This window comes from Artemia franciscana, chromosome 18, assembly GCF_032884065.1.
Source record: "Artemia franciscana chromosome 18, ASM3288406v1, whole genome shotgun sequence".
Taxonomy (NCBI): domain Eukaryota; kingdom Metazoa; phylum Arthropoda; class Branchiopoda; order Anostraca; family Artemiidae; genus Artemia; species Artemia franciscana.
The window spans coordinates 19,045,049-19,056,217 of NC_088880.1; the positions used below are offsets into that span (position 1 = coordinate 19,045,049).

At 36.0% G+C, this 11,169-nt stretch overlaps 1 protein-coding gene across 1 annotated transcript in view; it reads right to left on the minus strand.

The window, feature by feature from the left end:
* The window catches only part of LOC136038708 (paired mesoderm homeobox protein 2A-like), a 65,101-nt gene extending 57,949 nt beyond the window's left edge, over window positions 1-7,152 (minus strand). The window contains exons 1-2 of the mRNA XM_065722030.1: window positions 6,738-7,152; window positions 208-373 (exon numbers count right to left, since the gene is read on the minus strand). Of these exons, the coding sequence (XP_065578102.1) occupies window positions 208-373; window positions 6,738-6,905 (334 nt within the window). The 5' untranslated portion in view covers window positions 6,906-7,152. The remainder of the gene's footprint in view (window positions 1-207; window positions 374-6,737) is intronic.
* Between the last annotated feature and the right edge of the window lie 4,017 nt (window positions 7,153-11,169).

Below are 11,169 nucleotides of genomic sequence, written 5' to 3' on the forward strand. Positions count from 1 at the left end.
TATGCCTTCAAAGGTTTGGGATGATGCGTTACGTGCTTGAAACTGTAGGTGGTGAAACAAATTGCAATATAAAAGTCTGCTATAGATTTAAACCTGCCGTAAACTAATGCTTTGCAGCTCTTGAAATAAATCTCTTAATTCCTTTAAGCAAATATATACCCATCTATTTATATATGGTCAAACACACAAAAACATTGAATCACTAACCGTGCATCGCACTTGCTCCAAATATGCCATTTCTTCCCACTAAGTCAGCTGCGGCTTGAATGCCATGATTGGTACTGGATCTCTGGACTCCTAAGGGTCCGCACTGACCTGAACTAATGTATGCTCGACTTTGCATGGGTGTGTAGCATCCTCGGTACTGTGAAACCTATAAACACATAACAAATACTTAGACCTACTGAGAAAAGGCATCAAAACATATATTTTAATGAGCCCTACTGGTGTTCATTGTGGAATCGTAGCATACTTAGGGCTTAAAGGTACGAATGAGTCCTCATTTCGAGATTATAAGTGCCGACACTGTCATTAGTTACTTTCCTTATGCTACCAAATTTTGCATAAATGACACACCTTAATCTTTCATATTTTCCTATTTTTTTTTTCTCTGATGTATAAATCCATTTAAAATCCTAATAAAAAAATCGATTTCTTGCTTAGAAATTTTTTAGAATTACAACAAAAACGCAGGCTAGCCAAACATAATAAGTGGCTTCATGGAAATTCTGGTTTTGGAAACCCAGTTTACGACGATTCAAAGTGAAATGTTATCTGAATCTAGTTTTCTGGCCTGCTTCGTTGCTTAGATGAAGAATCTTGTGCTCGGTGAGAGTTGATTCGTGTCAAACTGATCATGGTAACAAACTGTAAATAAACAGCAGCGGGTGTTTACGGTAACTGAAACTGTAAAAACGATTTTGTTGGAACTAAGGATATTTAATTATCTCCTTTTTATGGTGATTCCAAATATGTAAAATTTATTAATTTAAAATTCCTTCATAAAAAGCTACGAGACAGATACAATTCGAGCATTTTACGAAAACGGGATTAACATCCTCTTCAAGGTGTACGAACATAATGAAAATTACAAGCACCATATTCAGCATGTCCAAAGACAAGCTGTTTAGGTTTCAAGCTCCTATTGGAAAAAACATGAAATTTTACATTTTTTCCAAAAATTTGATAACACGTCTATGAGATATTTGCTTTTCTCCTAAGAGTGATCGAAGTAATAGTAGCAGAAGATTGGAGGAGGACTCATTCAAACATAAATTAAAATCCCGAATGCCCTCTTCATTAAAAAAGAAGCCGTACCATGAGAAATTACAAGTTTCTGTATTTTCGTATCGTATATTAAAGTTAGTGAGTCGGTAAGTGTTTAGTTTCGTCACAATCTGTCCAGGCAACTATTCTGCGAAGCAGCATAGTTCCCAGTTTAGAGTACTTAGAAATACCATTTCTAGGAGTGAATTCATTTCTGGTTGACCCTCCTCGTCCATGGAGTAAACTAAAAATGCGTAAAGTGGGCATGGTTTTGAAGTCGAGGGAAAAGTTAGGGTTGTACAATATGAACGAAATTTATATTTTAAACGCTAATTCCAGTTATCAGTGGTAACTTCTGTGTAGTAGGAAGTCGAAAGATAATTAGAAAACTTACGCATCCATCAATGTGAATATTCAACACTTTTCACTTTCACTTTCGAGTTCAAACTATTCAGCTGTTTGAACAAAACAAACGTCCGCTGTAGCGAAGCGGATTAGTCCATGAGCCCCGCGGGCAGCGGGACGAGGTCTGTATTCTGATGGGTTGAATGCTAGTTGATGTTTATGACCTACTTTTGTTTGCTGTTTCAAGCTTCGGGCCGGGTAATTAATTATTCAATAAATATAGTATACAGACCTCGCCCCCTGCCCACGGGGCTCATTGGCTAATTCGCTTCACTCTATGGATAATATTTATTCACTCGCGAGAATCACTATTCAACCAAATTTGTTTCACCAAAGCCCTCCCATAGCCAAGAATCCTTTAAAACAAATTTAATCTCGAACTGAAAAACTGTACAATCTACATGGCGTCGGAAGGCATTCCTTCAAATCAACGCAACATAAATGTAATATTTAACTAATCGGTCTGATTCACCGGTTCACTGGCTAGTTTCAACCCGAAACTGAAAGTGGATAATTAGCATTAATGGATGCGTAAGTTTTTTAATTATCTTTCGACTTCCTACTATACAGAAATTATCAATGATGACTGGAAATAGTATTTAAAATACAATTTCATTCATGTGCAACCTCGACGTCTCCCTCGCCTGCCCACTTTACGCATTTTTAGTTTGTTGAAGAGGGATTTTAGAAAAGCTAAAAAATGGATTTTAAAAAGCTAAAAAATGGATGCGCTCCTAGAATTGGCATTTCTAAGCACTCTAAACTGTTTAGATAGCTTGTGACGAAACTAAACATTTACCGTGAGATGACTTAGAGCTATGCAAAAGCAATATAAATTTCCTCACGGCTTCAGAGGGCATACTCTCACATAATGTTGCTTTCCACCCTAAACGTATGCATAGTCTATATACAAAATAAAGAGTATTACTTTCCCGTAAACTAACTGATGAGGGAAAGTTGACGGCCACTGGTTCTTGCTTTGGGGGAAGGGGGAGGTGTCTTAAATATCAAAAGCAAATTTTCATCACCCAATTTGTCGACTAGTCACGAGAGGTCCTTCCAATCAATGTGCAGAGGGATTAAATCTCTAGCAACCTCTCATTTGGGACAATACATGTAGACTAAATTTTTGATATTTAAATGCCAAGGAGAGAATGGGCTCCCTATTATTGCAGATATGTTTTTTATTGTGAAGTAAAAATTATGTCTGCTTAATTTTATTAGGTGGCTGCAGATACTCCTTAGGATAAGTATGGAGCACGTCAAAAATTGTGGTTATTGTAGGCTAGTTTTAATGTAAGTCTGTTAATATGGGCAAGATGTTCATTTATTATTATTTTTATTGGTTTGCTTGGTTCAATGGCTTGGTCTGGTCATTCTCTAGAACAACAATTTTTCTAGTGAGCCCCCCCCCCTAACGTAACTTCCTGAAATATTATCTTGGCATTTCAGGCCCCTTTTAAAAAATCTAAGGGGGCATATTTTGCCGTGGGGGATGTTCATTTTCGAAACATTCTTTTTGCTAAAATTACACTTTATCGTGAGGACCAGGACACTTGGGTTGGAAACTCCCGTTATATTTACATTGCACTAGATACAATATCCGAACGAATTGAAATGAAAAAAAAAGTTCTTTCAAAGGATAGTAAACAACGACATCGAAGACTAAATCGTTCAGAATCTGCATTGATTTGGTTTGGAGCTCTCCAACTCCCAATCCTTACGGTAAGCTTTAAAAATTGTTTAAATGAACATATATCATTTCGTAAACGAGGGGGCTGGGCCCTCCTAAGCCCCTACCCTTATGTTAAAGTATTATAATTTTTACTGAAATCGTTTATGATTGGAGCAAATGTAGTTAATTAGGAATTGCAAGCATTTTATTTAGCGACTATTTTTCAAAAGATTTGAAAAGACAATTTTACTGATTAATCAACAGACGTCAGCAGACTCTTCCATTCTTGAGGAATTATGAAAAATGCTTTTCATCCCATTCTGATTATCCTTGCTTGAGCAGTTCCCGAGCTAAGATTAGATAAAAGTAGCTTAGATATGTTACCACGAAATTTGGTGAATATCGACATACACAGGTGAAAGTTCGAAATAAGGATATTTAATAAACATTTTGGGCATACAACAAACGATGATGTGTCTGATGACCAGTCAGCTTTGTCAGTCTCGTGCAAGGTTTGATGGTGCCAGGTTAGGTTCGGTTGTAAATCTCAGAAATGGGTTAGAATCTTAGAAACATAAATCTCAGAAACGCTCAATATTCGCCATGGTGAATGTCAACAAACTCATAGTTGTCCATAGTTGTCCATGAATGTCATGTGACATTCATGGTGAATGTCAACAAACTCATAGTTGTACGGAATATTCGTTAAATATCCTTATTTCGGACTTTCACCGGTGGATTTCAAAATTCTCCAGATTTCCATCTTTCACCGTAACAGATATTCACGGATATTCATTCTTTATTAAAATTAAATTAAAAAAACAAGTTTTTTTAACGGAAAGTAAGGAGCGACATTAAAACTTAAAACGAACAGAAATTACTTCGTATATGAAAGGGGTTGTTCCCTCCTTAACGCCCCGCTCTTTACGCCAAAGTTTGACTCTTTCTCTTAACTCTACTTTTTTAAAACAGTAAAAAACTTTAGAGTAAAGAGCGGGGCGTTAATGAGGAAGCAGCCCCTTTCATATACGAAGTAATTCTTGTTCGTTTTAAGTTTTAATGTCGCTCCTTACTTTCCGTAAGGACAGTGGAGAAAAAAGGAGCGGAGGAGGAGGCCTAGTTGCCCTCCGATTTTTTGGTTATTTAAAAAGGCAACTAGAACTTTTAATTTTGTACGAATGTTTTTATAGGATATACATAACTTACAAATTAGCTTACGTAACGAACTTCTGTATTCTCATGTTCTTATTACGTATATGAAGGGGATCACCCCCTCGTCAGTGCCTCGCTCTTTACACTAAAGCTTAAATTTTTCCCAATTTCTTAAGAATGACCTCTGAATCACAAAAGCCGTAGAATAAATAGTTGAAATTACTAAAAATGATTTAGCATAAAGAGCGAGATTGAGCCCATCATATGCGTAATAATTTCTGTTCGTTTTAAGTTTTAATGTTTCTCCTTACTTTCAGTTGAAAAAACTTTTTCATATTTATTTTTTCATTGTTTTTTTTTTAATAGTGCTAGAAAATCCTGCGCTCCCTTCATGAAAATTGTCTTCCCCCATGACAAATTCCTCCAAGGGAAGTTCTCCTAACATGTCTTCCTCTTATCAACCCCCCCCCCCACAACCTAAAAACCCCCTGAAAACGTCTGTACGCTTCCAAATAACCATTACTATATGTAAGCACTGGTCAAAGTTTGTAACTTGTGGCCCCTCCCACGGAGACTGTGGGGAGTAAGTCGTCCCCAAAGACATAGTTATAAGGTTTTTGGACTACGCTGAATAAAATGGCTATCTCAGAATTTTGATTTGGTGACTTTGAAAAAATAATTACCGTGGGAAGGGGCCTAGGCGCCCTCCAATTTTTTTGGTTACTTAAAAATGGCACTAGAACTCTTCATTTCCATTAGAATGAGCCCTCTTGCAAGATTCTAGGACCACTGGGTCGATACGATCACCCCCGGGAAAAAAAACAAAAAAACAAAGAAACAAACAAATAAACACGCATCCGTGATCTGCCTTCTGGCAAAAAATACAAATTCCACACTTTCGTAGATAGGAGTTTGAAACTTCTATAATAGGGTTCTCTAATACGCTGAATCTGATGGTGTGACTTTCGTTAAGATTCTATGACTTTTAGGGGTTGTTTCCCCCTGTTTTCTAAAATAAGGCAAATTTTCTCAGGCTCGTAACTTTTGATGGGTAAGACTAAACATGATTGAACTTACAAATTTAAAATCAGCATTAAAACGCGATTCTTTTGATGTAGCTATTGATATCAAAATTCCGTTTTTTAGAGTTTTGGTTACTATTGAGCCGGGTCGCTCCTTACTACAGTTCGTTACCACGAACTGTTTGATTCAGTTTGAAGCACTTGTAACTTAGATGGCAAACAATCCCTTAACACCAAAGTGGTGTTTTTCATAATGCTTTATCGAAGTTATTAATAATTCTATTATTAATTCCTTAGCATAGGACTTAATTAAGTCGGTAAATTTATATACGTACAACAAACAGTTTGTTCAAGTGTCTTATCCTACCAAAGCCATCTGTTGATTCCTCAGACCGAAAATTCAACTGATGCAGGGAACCTCCAGAGCAAACAGGGTAAGAGATTAGAGGCGTGTTGAGCGCTGGAGGGACTGGTACTTCGAAATTCCTTAGGATAGTTATCTATGAAGGTAATGATGAGTAGTCGAAACCTAATATATGAAACATAATAAACTATCTAAGTTTATCGCTTGTCCATATCCAGCTTAAAGTATGCATTTCCTTTTTTTAATACGAATGTTTTTTTGCCGCACAAAGGAAGTTTCTTTTCTGGGGGTGTTACTATAGGAATTGCCATGGGTCTTTAGCCTGTACGGTTCAGGGATTAATGATTTTTTGTTAAAAAAAAGCAACTGCAAAAGAAATATTTTGTTTTGCTCTTAGTATTCTGGAGTGAGATTAGACTTCTCACCTCTTCTAAAAAATAAATTCATCTCAGCTTTAATAGCAGGGCTTTTGTTGAAGAGTTCACACGACACATTTACCCCATCCCCCTATTTCCCCTCTTCATTTCTGACGATACTAGTTGTGATGGAATATTGTCCATAGGTCTGAATCTTTATAGGGGCCTGATCAACAGTCTGAATGAGGTTATGGTGGACTTTGTGTAGTAAGTTTTAAAAATTAATATAACAAAATTTATAATGTCAAAAATAAAGGCAGAAAATTAACAACTGTAACAATTTTTGGATTTGAGAAATACCATGCGTGGAGGTCAGCTCAATCCTATCAGCTCGGTAGGAACACCAATCTCAGCGGTCTTGGACCCCCCCCCCTGGCTACCATAACATCTGATTCATATTATTTAAAAGATAACGGCACTTTGTGCACAATTCATACCTGTCCACATGAAGCTAAATCTGTATAAGAACATGGCATTTGCACATCCAGCCCAGATATTGAGCAGCTACTCTCAAATCCAGCCGCATTAGTAGTTAATGATGCCGATGATGTCGTTGCTCCACTTGAGACACCACTATGATGAGCCATGTAAGTGGAATAATCCATTTTTCTTCCCCTAATTAAATCACAAGAACTAAAAACGCAGGTGGAATAAGGTCACTCCTTCTAAACTCTTCACTAATTCGATTGTCTCAGATCAAGTTGTTGGTAATTAGATTATTTCACTTCGTCGCAAAACTCTTGGCTTGGTTTTTTGAGAACGAAGAACTAAATTCAATCAAGACCTCGATCAAATTATGACAATTATTTAGTAATATTATCTAGAGTCCAGACTTCAGCTGGAACAAACGAAAAGTGATCAAACTTAATTCAATAAACATCGAAAAGATAAGTGTATCTTCTGTTAGGAACGCCTCAGTAATCTAGTTTAGAGAGGCGCAAGCCCTTAGAAAAATCAGTAGAATGTTGAATCTAACTAGAAAATGGGAGGAGCCCCTTATTCTATTGGAATAGATTGACCAATCCGCTTCGGAAGGAAAGTTTTGGTCCCTTGACGCGGAAACTTTAATTATACACGGAGGGAGTCCAAATACATTATTTAAGAGAAAAGGAATTATTATGTCGACTCTGGTTTCCTTCGATTGAACTAACATTTGCCTTCTGTTTATTTGGTTGGAGACAGTTCAGCTGAAAGTCTGTAGGACAATGGGACAGTAAAAAAAGGCAGCAAGGAAAAGTAAAAGAACCAAAAATAGTTGAAAAGTTATCACAAGATTTGGAACAGATAAAAGAAAGAAGTTGCGAACTATACGCTGTATCAAACAGTTCGTGGTAACGAATTGTAGTAAGGATCGATCCGACTCAATAGTACCATAACTCTAAAAACTAAAATTTTGATACCAATGGTTACATCAAAAGAATTGCATTTTTATGCTGATTTTAAATATATAAGTTTCATCAATTTTAGTTTTACCCATCGAAAGCTACGAGCCTGAGAATATTTGCCTTATTTTTGAAAACAGAGGAATCCAACCTCTTAAAGTAATATAATCTAAACAAAAATCACACCATTAGATTCAGCGTATCAGAGAACTCTACTATAGAAGTTTCAAGCTCTCATCTACAAAATGTGAAAATTCGGTATTTTTTTGCCAGAAGATGCGTGTTTAATTATTTTTGTTCTTAGGGGTCATCGCATCGACCCAGTGGTCCTAGAATGTCGCAAGAGGGATCATTCTAACGGAAATTAATAGTTCTGTTGACCTTTTTAAAAGACCAAAAAATTGGAGGGCACCTTGGCCCCCTCCCATGCTTATTTTGTCCAGAGTCACCAGATCAAAATTTTGAGACAGCCATTTTGTTCAGCATAGTCGAAAAAACTAATAATTATGTCTTTCGGGACGACTTAATCCCCCCACAGTCTCTGGGGGAGGGGCTGGAAGTTGGAAACTTTGACCATTGTTTACATATAGTAATGGTTATTGGGAAGCGTACATACGTTTTCAGGGGGACTTTTTCGTTTTGAGGGGGAGGGAGGGGTTACTTGGGAGGATCTTTTCATGGAGGAATTTATCATGAGGGTGGAGAATTTCCATGAAGGGGCCCTAGGATTTTCTAGCATTATTAAAAAAAAAAAAAAACAATGAGAAAATAAATGAATTTTTTGGCTGGAAGTAAGGAACAGGATTAAAACATAAAACGAGCAGAAACTATTACGTTTATATGGGGGTTCATCTCCTCCACAATACCTCGCTCTTTACGCTAAAGTACTTTTAGTAATTTCAGCTATTTATTCTACGGCCTTTGTGATTCAGGGGTCATTCTTAAAGAATTGGGACAAAATTTAAGCTTTAATGTAAAGAGCGAGGTATTGACGAGGGGGCAAACCCCCTCATATACTTATTAAAAAGATACAAATATAGAAGTTCGTTTCATAAGTTAATTCTTAAATTACGTATATCTATAACTAATAAAAATGTTCGTAAAAAAAGTTTTAGTTGCCTTCTTAAGTAACCAAAAATTGGAGGGCAGCTAGGCCTCCTCCCCCACGCCCTTTCTTATCAAAATTGTCCGATAAAAACTATAACCAAGCCATTTAGCAAAAAAAAATAACATGCAAATTTCGCTTTAATTATTCGTATGCCGTGAGCCAAAATCAAAACACACATTAATTCAAAACGTTCAGAAATTAAATATAAAAAAAAAAATAGTTTTCTAACTGCATGTAAGGAGCGACATTACAATTTAAAACGAACAGAAATTATTCCGTATATGAAAGGGGTTATCCCCTCCTAAACGCCCCGCTCTTTCCGCTAAAGTTTTTTATATTGTTTAAAAAAGTGGAGTCTTGAGAGAGATTCAAACTTTAGCGTAAAGAGCGGGGCGTTAAGGAGGGGACAACCCCTTTGATATACGGAATAATTTCTGCTTGTTTTAAGTTTTAATGTCACTCCTTACTTACAGTTAAAAAAAACTTGTTTTTTATATATTTAATTTTTATAGTTAGAACCGAACAGAGGTATAACTAGGCTGATGGATAGTGTATGCGAAAGATACAGCAGAAACAGGCACCCTTAAACCTGGGCTAGACCTTTACCCCCAGAAAATACCCTCCCCCCCCGCAGCTGGTTGGTCTCCGATAGCTTTTGACTTATGAAAAGGACCAAACTTTCAATTTCTGATCAAATGAGCATCCTCTGAAGTTTCTACGACCATGAGGCGGAGATGGGGATGAGAAAGGGGCAGTCCCACTCCAACGTAGAATAAATTCTCCTCTTTTGGGGGTTAAATAATACCCTTTACTTTCATAAAAAAGCCTAGACCAGAAATATTCCCGGAAATCAAATGGGATTAAATATCAATTTCACATCTTTGATACGTTTTTGAAGTTTTCCAGGGGAGAGGGTTTTTTTCTGCAAGAGGTGGGGGGTATCTTACAGGGTTATATTCTCCACGGGAACATTTTCAGGGGAAATTTTGCGTAGGGGGGGTAAGCACCGGCTCCCTCTTAAAGCAGTATTTCTGAAATATGTTAAAAAACAACCGGAAATGAATACAGATAACACTATTCTTCGCCTTTTATCATTTTAATATGTTCTCTTACCTTCAGTGAGAATCCATGCTTATATATCACTAAATCGTGATAAGGTTTTAATACACAAGGGCCAAATCCGATTAAAAACAATGAAATATGCATATGAATTTAATGTTTATATTTTAAACAAACATTAAGCATTTTTTTCATATCCTAGAAAATTATTTGTCATATTCTAGTCAGATTCAAAAATAGACGTAACAAGGCCGGTGGATAGTGCCCGTGAAGGGTGAAGTGGAAGCAGGGACTCTTGTAAAAATTTAATTTAAAATTAATTAAATAAATTTTTTAATTAATAAAAAATTAATTAAAAAAATTCGATCAAATAAAAAGGAAACAGGAAATTCCCATTGGATCACAAAATTCTATCAGTAGTCTGCAGAAAATTAAGGACTATGTCAAAGCCTGTTAATACTCTTTCGCCAACCATTATATTGATAACTATTAATCTACAACTATAATTTTTTTTTTAAGCTCAAGCTAATTTTTAGAAAATCACTGGCTTTATGATTCTAAACATATTGTAAAAAGTCACGAATCAGTTTATTTAAGCTCCTTGTGGAATTTAGAATATGAAATCAAAGACCTTAATATGACGCTTTTGCAAAATATAAATATAAGTTTTAAATATAGTTTATAGACTTTAGTTTATAGATTATAAGTTTTAATTAGTTTATAGACTTTAAATATAAGTTTTACTTCCTGTCTTACCTAAAATTTTTCACAAGATAAAAATAGTTTTGTCAGATAGCTAAAATGTCCAAAAATTATATTGTCATCGCCATGTTCGAGAGTTTGCACATGAAAAATTTACATTTTCATGAAAACAAATAATTGACACTGTTTTTCACGAGGCGGTTTTTTTAAAAGTGTTTTTTTTTTTTAGTTTTCACCTACCAAGAGGACTTGGTAGGACATGTGAGAGGCTGGATTGTAAATCTTTGGTTAAGGACTTTCGACAATGGTAAGGCTGATGGAATACTTCTTATTACAATGCAACCAGAGTTGCCGCCACGGTCAGTTCCTAAAGTGCTACAATTGCCCAAACTTTTGTGCTGCACAGCGATTTTGTTGATATAGTCAAAAAATTGATTGTAATAGTACTAAAATAGTAAGTTTTGTTCATGGACAGGGCTAAACATAATAAAATAGTGCTAGAAAAATACTTTATTTCTAAATATAGCAACCCTGGATGTGACGCCATTTTTTTAGGAGTTTCCAACTCCCTTCTGAAATTCCCATGAATCTATTTTTGGCATAATAACCTATCATTAA